A 14,316-nucleotide genomic window follows, 5' to 3' on the forward strand; every position below is an offset into this window, starting at 1 on the left:
GTTTTAGAAAGGTCATCTGGACCTGAAACCACACATTGCATAACACCATCAACAGGATCTAGAAGAGCTCCCAGAAATCTTATAGTTTAATATTTCTGCAGTGAAACACGTGAATAGTCAAGTCAAGTGCGTAACTAACAATTACACATAGTCCCAGTTCAGGGCAGATTTTCCCACAGAAGACTCTAGGTTGGGTCAGGTATTGCTACCAAATCAGCTGTTAAGAATTATTTTTTAGTGTCCAGGACTTTTTGGCTTTGAAATTGAGGATAAAGGGTTTTGGAGTTGAAGTTAAAAGATTATGAGCCTGTGTTTCCAGAGGGCGTGGTGCTACAGTTCTCCCATCTCCAATTCATCCTCTATATTAGCAGTTTTCACACTTCGTGCTTCTTCACCTCTGCTATCATTGCTTTAGATAAAGCCCTGGGCTGTGAAGTTGCAATAGTGATGGTCACCATCACCTCCACCTTCAACAGTGAGCTTCCCACTGGCACCTGAGTGATCAAAGGTACAAATATGATTACATGTTATCTCGCTAATCGGTCAGTGGCTCCCCACCACCCACAGGAGAGACTCCCAATGTGAAAGTTTGCAATTTAGGGTCTCTTTGATCCCACCCCTACCTGTACAGTTCCACCTTGTTTTCTGCTGCTCACTCTCCCTCCTTCACTCTCAGTGTATGACTTACGGTCCACTGAAGTCCTCACTTGCCACACTTCTGGGCTCATCTGTTATTTAAATGCCCTTCTCTCAGGTCAGCTTGGTGAATTCATACTCATTGTTCATGGTGCAACTCAAACATCTCATCAGTGAAAGCTTCTCAGCCTTACTGACGTAGAGTTTATCATTCTTTTCTTTGTGTTGCCAGAGTGTCTGGTATATATTAAATAGGTGCCTGCATAGCTCTGATGACACTATTGCAGATTTTATTTACCTTTTCTTTTTTTATTTATTTTTTTTATTTTATTTTAATTCAGTGTAGTCTATTCTACAATTTTGAAATCCCAGTCTATCCCTTCCCACCCTCCACCCCTCTGGTAACCACAAGTCTGTATTCTCTGTCTGTGAGTCTGTTTCTGTCCTTTATTTACGCTTTGTTTTTGTTTTTTAGATTCCACATATGAGTGATCTCATATGGTATTTTTCTTTCTCTTTCTGGCTTACTTCACTTAGAATGACATTCTCCAGGAGCATCCACGTTGCTGCAAATGGCATTATGTTGTCGGTTTTTATGGCTGAGTAGTATTTACCTTTTCTGTATTTCTGACTAGACTCTGGTCTTCCTGAGGGCAGGGACCATGCCTCTGTCATCTCCGAATTCCCAACATCCAACTCAGTACCTGGGTGTGTTTTTAATAAATGTTAGTTGAAGGAATGAATAGCTGGAGTGCGGTTATACCTACAGGTCAGTGTTTCCTGAAAAGTGGTCCAAGGACTAACTGTTGAAGAAACACCCAGGGTTTTATAAAAAAAATTCACATTCCTGGGCCCAACCCTCACCGGCCCCAAAGAGAATTCTGGAAGGGGGCTCTGGAATCTGCACTTCAAACCAACTCTCAAGGCATTCTGGAGAATGGGAACCATTGTGCTGGGGGCTTCTGAAGCATGCAAGATTTGTAGCCAGGAATGAAACCCTCAGACCTGAGGTGACTTTCTTCCACTACCAATTTGTAGTTTTCCTGTCTGCTTTTTTCAATGGCAGTCACATAGCTCAGCTGTTCTTAATCTGTTTTGTAACAAGGAGCCAGTCCACAGTAACTTCCAGTCCAGCATCCCTTGATCCTCACAATAATCTCGAGGTGCCTGGGACTTCAAGTTTATGAAAGTCATGGGTGAGAGAATGTTGCTCATTTCCTCGATGGGCTGACTCTGCTTCAGGGTTTGAGGGCATATTCTGTGGAACAAAGGGCAGAGTTGTGTCTGTGGCTACTCAGAAGCTCTTTTCACTCATTTCTCTTCATAGGTCTGCTCTAAAATGCTGAGATTGTTGGACAGCTGATGCCAAGAAACTGTCAGCCACAGTGTAAGGATTCTTCTGTTAGAACAGGATTGCTCTGCCCATGCACACGTTAACTTGATGAGAATGAGGCCTCCTGCATGGGCAGGCAGGACTGACAGTCTGCTGTATCATCAAAGGACAGATTTGAAAAGGAAATGTAACTTCCCCTCATTCTTCCTTTTTATTACCATTTTATACAATGACACTTGAGAGCCAAAAAGTCACCTATTTTTCTAAATAAAAAAATAAATCTGGGCCCGATTTCCCTTTTCCCCCTACAAAGGTTGGTGAAAAGTTCGGTTTGGTCACTGTTGCCAGGGAGCCATCCCCTTACTTTAGAAGAATCCGGAGGTCATAGTCCAGAGACTTTGAGATGCCCATGTCTACGACTGTGCCAGCAGGAGGCTGGGAGCCTCACTCCTTCCATACCAGCATCAGACCTGGAGTCCTTCCGGCAAGGTGTCTGATTTTCTGTTCTCTGCCACTCAGTGCCAGCCTGATAGAGGGCTTGCTAACGTCCAGAGGGTCCTGGACGGGGCAGAGTGCAGATCTTTCTCTCTCATAGAAGTGTTCCCCCTTGAAGTTTTCTGAGTCTCAGGGCAGCCTTGGCGTGCACTGTCACCCCCAACTGCAGTTTAGAGCACTGTCCCCATCCTCTCTGCATCTGATGTGACACAACCTCCGTGGGCCTGAAACAGGCCTGTTTACCAGCCCCGACTGGGAAGGAGCCCCGGACCTTCAGAGACAGGTGCTGGTAAGGAAAGGAGATGTCTCCTTTTAAAGTCCATACTGGTAAAAACAAAACAAAACAAAAAAAAACCCCCAAAAAACCCCAACAAAACCCCAAACAATAGTAGGGTTTTTTTCCCCCTTGGTAACTCATCCTATTATATAAACGAAATACGGATGACAAGGTGACCACCCTTTCCAGTTGAGAAGCTGCCAAACCTCGTGTGTAAATTTTCCCTGTGGTTTATTAACTCTGGAGGTCCCTTTGCCTTTATTTTTGTCCCTCTTTCTGTGGGAGAAAGTCAGGCAGGTCCTCGTAACAAGCAGTTACCTCTTTGCTCTGTAGTTAGTAATGTCATTGTATGTTCTATAATTGGCCAAATCTGTTCAAGGATCTACCTTGAATTCTTACAGCTCCACAACGTATTATCTTCCCCACTTAACAGAGGGGACTCACAGAGGTTAAATAATTTTTTCATACAGCCAGTAAATAGTAGAGGCAGAATATGAAGTCATGTATGTTTATGTAATTCCTAAGCCCATGCTCTTTCTAACATTTTCCTAAACCTTTTAGCATTAGATTTAAAATACACCCTCCCCATAATGGCCTTACCATGAACTTTGAGTCATTGTAAAATGCACTAGGATAAAGTTCCTAAGCTGTGTAATGTAACTTCTTGTTGTTGTGAACCTAAGGAATATGGAATAACTCAATTCTTACTGCATTGCAAGGGGGAAATACCTTATTAGCTTACTTTTACTAATGTTGTATAGTTAATTCCCTCATTTCTTCTCAGAGTTTTGGTTTGTAAATAATTACATTCATGCTTGTCTCTACTCACAAGTATAAATTGGGCAACTTAACTGAGGACTGAGAGTACTTGTGCCACTCTGTGTCTTTCCTCTCCTAGGTGTGTCTTCATACCATCAGGGGATCAGCTGGTTGGAGGACTATGTCAGCCCAATGACAGAAATGTTTCTAATTCCGGTACTCAATGATCTTCTCCTCTCTGAGGCTTGGCAGATTTTTCCTCCTGAATTGTCTAATTTTCTTTGCATTGCAACATGGCTGTTTTAAGCACAGTGCGCTGTGGTTGCTTGTCGAGGTCATCAAATCATGATTCCCAGGGCAAGTGTTAGAAAAGCATCACTGAGTTTGGGTTACCTCGTGTCTGTTGTGTTTCCCGGGTTGCGTATTATTCTGTATTTTTGAACAATGACTCTTTTGCAGGTTGTCCCATAAGAGAAAATTGGCTGGCTCACTTTCGGGTAACATTCTTTGAAGTGTGAAGGTTCTGTTTTATAGACTAGGTAACAGGACATTGGAAATGGTTGTGTTAGAAGGAAAAAAAATGTAAAGAAATGGGAGTTCTATTTGAAAGGGATGGCAACCCTTACCAGAATAGTGAGTCAATAGATTCTCCCTTTTTTCAGATAAACTATTGACTAGACACAGTGCTGGATACTCTGAGCACAATACTGGGCATTCAGTGAAGGCTCAGATAAACCGCTGTGATGGTAGTAGTCGTGTAGGTTACAGTGTTGTATTAGTTGTGATTATTATTATTGTTCTTGTTGGATGGTGTAGTCCAGAAATTGGTAACTATGGCCAACAGGATTTGTCTGGCCCACAGCCTGTTTTTGTAAAAACAGTCTTACTGGAAGAGAGTTGCATCCTCTCATTTGCTTATTGTCTGTGGCTGCTTCAGCACTGCAACAGCAGAGTTGAATGGTTGTGACAGATTGTATGGTCCACAACATCTGAAATATACACCATTTTCCTTTTTATAGAAAATGTTTTTTGATCTTTCTCACAGTGGAAACAGGGATCAGTAAAAACAGACATAGGGATCTGCACTTGAATCCTGATTAGTTGGTGAAATTGGGCAAGTTTCCCTCTGAGACTCAGTTTCCTCATTGGTTGCAATGATACATAAGTAGATGTCATTGTGATTATGTATGTGAAAGCCCTTAGCACAGAATAGTTGTGAAATGTAAATAAATGTTGACATCTGTATCTTCCTTTTACATTTCTTCTGCTTTCTCTCCTATAGTAAGGGAGGTAGACTGATGTTTCTGGACTTAATTACTTTGTTCCAAAATTAATGTCAAAACATTGCTAATTTATGCTTTATATACACATTATGATCTACCTATAAGTGGGTAGTTGTACTTTACCTGAATTCTTAGAACCAAGTGTGACCACCAAAGCCATTAGCAACATAAGTTGTTACTAAATTCAAATAAAAAATAATCTTCTCCAGGGGGGAAATAATTTGTCTTTCACAGGCATTAAAACAAGTTTCTTAAGGCAGAACATTATATAAATTTACCTATAGAGCGTCAATGTTTTATTTATCATGCTTAATATAAATTGAGATAATGATATTTGTGTCATGATTATGATTATAATTCTGAGTTTGACAAGATTTATTCCTTTGATTTGTCCTAATAGGTGTCTGGACTTGATCTGATCCATCTGGTGAACGGGTAGAGGACCAAACATGAGTCATAGCTTCCATGTTCCACTGCAGAGAAGTGTAGGGATGAATTAATCATAGCCATGTTCTCTGGTGATTGCATTTGAAGGCTGGATATAATATGACATTTTCATGCAAATCACTCTTCTTTCTCTTCAGTCTTAAAAATGTTTAGTTTACCTAAATTTGTTATACTCAAAATCACTCATGAATAACTATTTCCTGCTTTCCTGATAAATCAGAAAATAAACCACCATCTCAACTTTAGAAATGAAATATTTATATCTCATTTTTTAGAGGTCAGAGGGACAAATTATTAGATGTGTGCATGCTAAGCAAATTAGTTTTGAGTTTTATTATTTCTTTATTTCTTTTTTATTTCCTTTTTTGTTCTGTTTAAAAAGTACTTCTTGGTTTGCTTTTTTTTATGTTGACTTAATTCTCATCTTTTGGCTGTTCTTTTTTGTATACCCCATTGTGAAGCTTAGAATGCAGAGCTCTAGTAGTGGAGCCTGGAAATAGTGATATTGAATGTTCTAATTTTTTGTTTTTTTCCCTTTAAAACTAATTTCCAGATGCTATATTCTTAACACTTTTGCCAGTGGCCCACGTAAATCTGCTTTACACTAGGATCTCCAGTCACTGAAGCATTAGCATCAGGGTGGTAGCATTGCCTCGGGGGATATCTGTCTATCAGATGCAGTCTCTCAAGAGGCATCATTGCGTAGGTGTGTCAAGTTATCCACATATTAACTGGGCTAATCTGTGACAAATCTGGTGAATTCAACAAAATAAACATGAATTTTATAAAGAGGACAGGATAATTCCTCTTGAAACATCTTATTCTAGTATTTTTTCAAAGAGTAATTCTATCCCCAAACTTCCCACAATGAATATCTTAGGTATAGCATGCAGATCGTAGACCCTCACTAACAAAACCTGTTAAAAGAATAAGTGAGCTTGCAACATTGGTCCCTCAACCTAATTTAAATATATTTTTGGTAATATGACCAAAGAGACCATATGGACCATAAACCAGTGGGCCCTTCTTAGATCCATTTTTTCATATCAAAGGGTAAAAGTAGAGATTGGGTACCAAGAGGGAGGCTTTAATCTCTTTGCTAACTTGAATGTTGCTTGTCCAGGTGATCTTGGATAATTTCTCTAAGTTTTCTGGCTCTTCATCACCACTTCCACTAAATGAGGAGCCTGAACTCCGTGGTATCTAAGCTCCCCTAGTTCTTAAATGTATTGACTATGTTTCTTTTTGTTCATCCCATTTCAATAGTTTAGATCAATCACTTAACACTAAATAAATGGAACTCATATGAAGAATTTATCATTTACATGTTTGGACTATAGAGTGCTTGTTTAAGTCTTCTAAAGTTCCTGAAGGAATGATGATGGCTGACCATAACTGTCTTAGTTGGAAGGAATTATCTGCAGTATGCTTCTAAATTTGATTCTGTATAAAACATGTGTGCTGGTCAGAGGGTCTCAGGAATACGTTTAGACGTGATTGTATACTATGAATATATGTTTATTTGAAAATTGTTACTAACCCTAATAATACCACTTTCTATTGAGGAGGCATAATGATTTTCAAGACTATGATTAATCACCAGCTGGTTAAAACATTCATGCAAGTTTTCTACCAGGTACCTTTGGCCCACCTTTGATTTTAGTTGTACCTGTGTTTCAGAGTTCCAAGTCATCTACTGCTAGTGGAACTGGGTCCTCATTGTCTTCAGCATCCTTGATACCACACGATTACTTAGACTTTTACTTCTTCTCTACTGCTGTCTGCTTCCTGGAACCACTTCCCACATAAACAACCTGCACCCAAGTTCTTGTCTCAGCTCTGCACTGGGGGTCACCTCAAGCAAGACAAAACCATTTGAGTAATGGCATATTATTACCTTTCAATATATGAAATAAATGTAGGATAGGAAGCACGGATTGTGCTGTTCTCTAGGAGCCAGAATAAACACACTTTTAAGACCTCATAATCTTGATTATAAATAAAAACTTAAAGGACTTTGGCTCAGTTTCAACAAAAATCTAGTTTCTAAAGAAGAGATCTTCTCTGTAGTGTGAATTCTAAATCTATCTGGGCCTTTAAATTTTAATCCTTCAAGGAAATTGAACTGAAATAGTGGGAGCACTTAATCTTCAGGAAACCTGGGCACTGTTAAAAGGAGCAACCCACTATCCTGGAGCATCTAGAAACTGAGCAGAAGAGAGGCTGACTATGGGAAAAATGCCATAGCAGGAATCCTTTATGTTGATATCTGACTCTTGGTCTTATACCTTAGAAGCTCCTTAAATTGTTAACAATTTGATATTTCTTGTAGATTTCCATATAAAATTTAGAGCTGTCATTTATTTGAAATTCATCTAAAGAATTTAAGAGAAATTGAGAATTGTGTGTTTCAGAATATTCTTTGCACATGAAGCTGTGTCTAGGTTCATCAAAGCCTTGACGGGACTCCCTAGCATTCATAGAAGCATAGACCTAGACCCTGCAAAGCTCACTGACTCTTAAGTCCTTCATTGTACACTTGAGGGAAAAGAGGCTTTGACTTGTCCATGGTCAGGTAGTAGCAGCAGACCTAGGTTTACTGCCTCAGTCTTCTGCTCCAATGGGGTCACGTCAAATCCTGAAGCTCCAACTAGACATTAAAAAGTTCTCATAATGGATTGGCTCAGATGGATATACTGGTGTTAAAAATATCAAAAAGGAAGAAAAGAGCGCAGATTGATGTGAATACCATTGAGAGAAAATAAGGAAGCCGTTCGTTTTTGCAAGCCACCTATAAAAATAATCAAAAATTAACCAAGAAGTTTTGTCATACTGCATATTTACTGGAGCAGATATTCATTGACTATAAAACTTGAGGAAAAGCTTAGTAATGTTATTAATGTTCTCAGTTTAGAATGAAATCTTTAAAGTCTGATGTTTTCAAAATCATCATTATTATTATAGGTTAAAATTCAGTGTTAAGTCATAAAACTTTATAAACTGTCTGAAGCTACTTGTTTCTCTGTGGGTCACTTGAGAGATACCAGGAAAATGTTTCTTGCCCTCAAATTTCCTTATCACTTGTCTCCCTGGTGCCTAAAATTTTTGCCTTTGGTTTCCGCCTTTTGGATTATCTTCGTGGTGAATGGCTAAATGGATCTCAGTGATAGACAGTGGGCTGTCAGCTTGAATTATTTATTAGTGCTCTAGCAGAAAGGAGAAACCTGATGGAATGGGACATAAAGTAAGTTTTGATAAAAGCAGGAAAAAAAAAAGAGGACCCACAAAGGGAACTCTGCAGTACTGTGAGGAAAAAGCAGAAGCAAAAAGATGTAAAAAAAAAATGAGAAGCATTTGGGGAAAGAATGGTAGAAGCTGCTGAATAATAATATTGCCTTTCTGACCCTTTTGTCTAGAATTTGCTCTGATGGCTAATAATATGCAGAGGCTTAACTTTTTTCTTTTTAATCACACATTTATAAACATTGTCATCGTGTTTTACAGGTTATCAAGCAGAGCCACAGCCATGATCTCACTTAAGCAATGTTGTCAGTTAGCCAGGTACTAGTAGTTCCATCTGAGAGACAATGAAATTGAAGCAGTTGTTAAGTGACTTGTCCAAGCTCATCTAAACAGTGCGCAGGGAAGCTAAGATGGGAACTTGCATCTTTTGGTTCTGAGCCCAGTGCTCTTTCTCCTGTACCAAACTGAGGAGGGGAAAGAGTTTATGCTTCAGAGTCAGATGACCCAGGCTTGCACTCGCCACTTTTCTTGCCAGCTGTGTGACCTCAGGCATGTTACTAACTGCTCTGAATCTCAGTTTCTTCATCTATGAAAAAGAGGGAACAGTAATACCTACCTTGTAGGCTGTTGTGAGGATCCCATCAGGTAAAGTAAGCAAAGCAACCAGCTTAATGCCTGAACCGCAGTAGGCACTCGATACATGGAGCCATGAACACCTGGAAAAGATACCTACTCTCCCTGTTTCCCTTTTCCTACATTTAGAAGTGAAATAATGAATCAGGGCAACTTTCCAGTTTATTCAATAATATGGTGTCTCCTTGGTTTATTGTGTGTAAATGCACCTGTGCTTGTCTTGGGGTATACCTGTACAGGTGTCCCCACAGGTGGAACCAGACGCAGTCCTCAAACGTGGAGCATTTGTCTGCTACAGCTAGCTAGAAGCTGGATCGTGGCCATAAATCTGATTCAGCCAGGTGGATCCTAGCTTTGTGACAGCTCCAGAAGCACAGCTCTATCCTCTCAAAATACCTGGGTGATACCTGAGTTTCCAGCCTGATGACCTGGAAAGTTTCAGGCAACTCTCTTTAGCAGACACAGCTATAGACTCACAAAATTGCATTTATTTTTGAGTATTCTTTATTTACATTCTTGAAATCTTTTAGAATAGCCTTGACTAAAATAATTACATAAAATAATCTTCACTGTGTTTGTTACATGTGGCACAGAATAATTTGACATTTTATAAATATGTTTCATTGATGCACAAATGGAAGAAGCACCCTTTGCCAAAAGCAATAGTAGAGTTAGTTCAATTTGGCTACGGTAGCACTTCAAAAAATGACCATGAGATGGTGCTGTGCCCAAGTAGATTAAGTATGCTTTAAACTGAGAATTTTCCCTAATTTTGGCACTTAATTCTTTAAATGTAGAAGAATCTACCGTTCAACTTAAGGTAGAATAAGGTTGGTCACTCTATTTTAATAATATTGACTGGGAGTGAGTCCTTTAATCATAGATCCATAAATAAGTCAAGGTCTGTTTCACTGGGGTGAGGGGTGTGTTTAAAAAGCCTTCACAGTCACAAAATCCCCAGACTAAACAAAGGGCCCAAAGGTACCATTTTACTTAGAGTCTGTCAAATATGTATAAGGATCATTGCTTTCACCACCCTCATAGAATTCTGTTAAAGTCTCCCCACAAAATTAGGTCAACTTCCAGTTTATTTAAAGACCTGATACTTCTGGCACATTTTAATCTGCTTTGACAGCAATGGAAGGTCATAGAAACATTAGAACATGAAATTCACATTTAAATTGACACAAAACAAACATGCACACATGTGTATATACTGAGTGTTTTCATTCATGACTCTTGCTTTTCCTCCATATAAATATATAAATATTGAATAAAGTGCATGGGAACATGTCTGAACAAGTATACAGATACATGTTTGTCTATATACACTTGAATAGATAGTCATGGAGAGAAAAAGCATACACATCTGTAATATATATGTAGTCAGAAGACATACCAGGCAGTATTTATGTTCATTCTGATCAAGACTGAGTATATGGGTGTAGAATCTGTAGTCTCTTCTCTAATATATAATGAGATGTGCAGAGTTATAAACTAAGGCAAAATATAGTTGAGCACAGACTTTTTAACATTTGTATTTTTATCAGTTCATGTGGTATAATCATGAAAATAGTTCAGCTCAAATGCAGCCCAGATACTAGTGGCTTAATGTAAATTCTAGCTTTGAAAAAAACACCTTCCAATGTAGCTAGAAGCACATAATTAGGATAGCCCTAATGCATTTCCAAATACCCAAGGGTACCTCCCACATTGTTTAGTTTTCAAATATATAATTTTTTTTTCCAAATGGCATAGAGCAAAAAATGATTTCTCATTCAATAGAAATGCTTCAGTATTGAACGCACATTTTGAACATCTACTCCAATAAGAATGTGCAATTCAACCTAAAATAATAGCCAGGTGAATCAACTGCTATTACTCTCTGTCTTTCTTTAACAAACTTTTCTACAAAATATTATATTACTGCTTTTTTTTTTGGAGGGGAAAATCCAGCATCAGCATATAATTAGTTAATTCATCTTTAGGAAAATGGAACAAAAATTTTGCTTGAAACTTTGGTAGTCATAGTTGGAGTCCAAGTTGAAGTGCGTATTTCTAAACTAATTCCAAGCTTTAACCTTAAGTGGTATTTCCCCCTCCCTTTGGTTGATTGGTATTCATTGGCAACTAGTCAGGAAACTTAACTGAGAAATCCTCAGAGTTGAAACAAACCTGTTTCTGAACCAGGTGAGAAGGAAATAAGTTGAACTGATTCTCAGAATAAGTCTGTTAATGACTATTTTTGATAAGAACCATTCCAGTTAGGTCATTTTCTTTAAAGGCAAAGATCTTGTTTTAATTATTTTTATATCCTTAGTACCCAGGAGATTTCTTCACACAGTGTGTCCATTCAGTAGACAATTGTGAGTCCAAAGCTGAACAGTTTTAGTAAATAATATAGATTGATTTGAAAGCCTCCGTTTATCTGATGGGTGCCAACAGCAGGGTCACCTGCGTTTTACAGAGATGTCCTAAGACTCTACTGCTGTCAGTAGCCAAAAACCTGAGCTCATTTCCTCAGTCCTGACGCAGTTACATCAATACTGCCTACTGCTCGGAGGAGCACATGCACAACGCAGCCATTAAAGAGCAAGTTACCAAACATTTCTACGGTGCTGTTTAGGAGAAGCAGTTTCTAGAAATGTATTTGGTAATTTTTGATTATCCGTTTGATAGTTTACCTAGTAGAGCAAACACTAAACAAGACCACGCTGGAAATTCAGAATAAAGCAGCAGAAGTTACTAAATAACATTTAAAATCTTTCACTTCTGAGAAGAATTAACTTGAAGTGCAGCAAATGCCAGCAACTTTGTAAATATTTCAAAATGGCATCTGTGAAAAAGTGGGAATGAAAAAGTTGTCAAGTATCTCATTTAAGTATCTTAATAAGACAGATTTTGTAACACTGTCCTTGGTGTCTTTTTGTTGTTGTTCAAAATATGTATCATGGTAAGTCTTAAAGAGAATTTATCTTTATTTAGGAGGCCATTATAGTCAACAGATGTTTCACTATTTAGAGCTATTTTTATTTACAGCAGTAAGTGACCAACTCATGCCATCAATTAACAACATAGTAAATAGCAAGGTTTCCACTTGAAAATAGAAGTTAATTTAGATTTATTTATGGCCTCATTATAATTATACAATAAAAGCTAATTAAAGACATGTCATTTACAATGTTAAAAATAATATCATAAAGCTCACAGCTGAAATGCTGTCAGAATATTTGAAGTGCACGTTTTGTGAATCCTGCTTTTCATTGACAAAATAAAATGAGGCATATAGATACTATTGTTGATTCCACTAGACTGGCCTAGTTTTTTCCAGCCTCCCTATGTTTTTTCTTTTTTCTTTTTGCTTTTCCCTTCCAGATAGGTGAAAACTCGCTCAGTGTGCACTCCACGGTTGCCATGGCAGCCAGTCCATCACACACAGCTAACCTTTTCATTCACTGTGTTGATACTGTCTGTAGGAGTGCCTTCTGAATGCTGTTTTCCTAGAGCAACCATAGTGCAGTCGTTATCTGTCGTCTTGTCATCTTTCTTTGAATTCTTCCTTTGTCCCATTTGGAGCTGACTGGACTTGTAGGCCAAGGCTGGTATAGTGTTCACTAAAATTAACTGCAGTGGTTTTTTATTTTCCTTGTACTGACACTGAATGTACCTTGAAAAGGCTGACCTATAGGTCTTGTTGAACAGTGTGTACACCAGCGGGTTGACGGCTGAGGAGAGGTAACCGATCCAGACGAACACATTGAGCAGGGCTCCGATGACATCCTCGTTGCAGGACTCTTTGCAGATGACGGCCATTATGTTGGTGATGAAGAAGGGGCACCACATCACCACAAACAGAAAGAAGACGATGCCCAGCACCTTGCAGGCCTTCTGCTCGTTGCTGATGGACTGCATTGTCCTCCGGCCGTAGGAGCCTGGCTCCCTGTGGATGGACCGCTGGAAGAGCTTTTCTGAAGACAGGGAGCTCTGAGGGAGAAAGCTGAAAGAAGCTAATTTGGCCCGCGTTCCAGGATCACTCACACACAGAGTAGCTTCTTTCTGGAGTGACTTGATGGTTAGAAAGTAGGTGATCACCATGATGGTTAAGGGAATAAAAAATGATACAAAAGAGCCGATCAGGACAAAGTTATCATCAGCGAGTAAGCAGCTCCCTTCCTTAAAGACCTTGGAATCATCCTGGAGCCCAAAAACTGGTATTGGCATGGATATACCTGGAGACGGACAGAAAATGAAACATTAAGGAGTTGTGTAGATGAGGGCAAGATCATCACCCATAACGGTGGCTGTTCAAAGGATTTTATATCAGCATTGCTTAAAAGCTTAACATACACTTTCAAAGAGAATTAAAATTCCCTTAGACTTACTTATCCACTTTATAAGGATATATTTATATAGTTCCTTATATTTATATTGTCCTACGTAGACATTTCTTTACTTATAAATACATCTAGCTTTAGTTTTTTTCATGCTGTTTTTTCTGATGTAACATTATACTTATTAATTGAAGAAGAAACATACAAAGAAACAAAAATAAAAATGACCAATGATGCCACCATCCAGAGATAATCATCATTCACAATTTGATGATGTTTATTTTAGATAAACACACATATACACACACATTTAAGAAATTCAGATTCTATTTCATGTCCATTTCTGTAACTCTTCTTTTCACCTAACATACCAAGAGCATGATTTATAAAAATTGCTTCATAAAATTAAAAAATAATATATTTTCTTTCTAGAACATTTGGAAAGTGCAAAAAATAACAATGAGTAAAGAAAAATAACACATATTTTTGCCAGCCAGAGACAACCATAATTTACATTTTGTGTAGTTTTTCTCCCATTTACATGCATATGTAAATATATATGTACATGCAGTATTTTATGTGCAGTTTCAATCTTCTTAATCCATTTAACATGAAATCATAAAATTGCACACATTTTAAAGTATTTTTGAAAAATATGATTTTTCTAATGTGAGTTTAAAGTAAGTTTAACCAATTTTGATTCTGTTTTGAAAAGCTTTTTATTATGGAAAAATTCTAACAAATACAAAGAACACAAAACAAAACAAAGCAACCCAGTGCAATGAACCTGTCACCCAGCTTCAACAATGACCAACTCACGGCCAGGCTTGGTTCACCCATACCCCCCACCTGCTGTAACCCCCCCATGTCTCTTTTGAA

General features: G+C 38.3%; 1 protein-coding gene across 2 annotated transcripts in view; it reads right to left on the bottom strand.

The window, feature by feature from the left end:
- Positions 1 to 9,646: 9,646 nt before the first annotated feature.
- The window catches only part of HTR2A (5-hydroxytryptamine receptor 2A), a 54,544-nt gene continuing 49,874 nt past the window's right edge, over positions 9,647 to 14,316 (bottom strand). For both annotated transcript variants that reach the window (XM_031465994.2, XM_010980835.3), the window contains one exon: positions 9,647 to 13,335. In XM_031465994.2, coding sequence (XP_031321854.2) covers positions 12,536 to 13,335 — 800 coding nt within the window. In that variant the 3' untranslated portion in view covers positions 9,647 to 12,535. The remainder of the gene's footprint in view (positions 13,336 to 14,316) is intronic.

Source organism: Camelus dromedarius, chromosome 13 (assembly GCF_036321535.1).
Source record: "Camelus dromedarius isolate mCamDro1 chromosome 13, mCamDro1.pat, whole genome shotgun sequence".
NCBI classification, from domain to species: Eukaryota; Metazoa; Chordata; class Mammalia; order Artiodactyla; family Camelidae; genus Camelus; species Camelus dromedarius.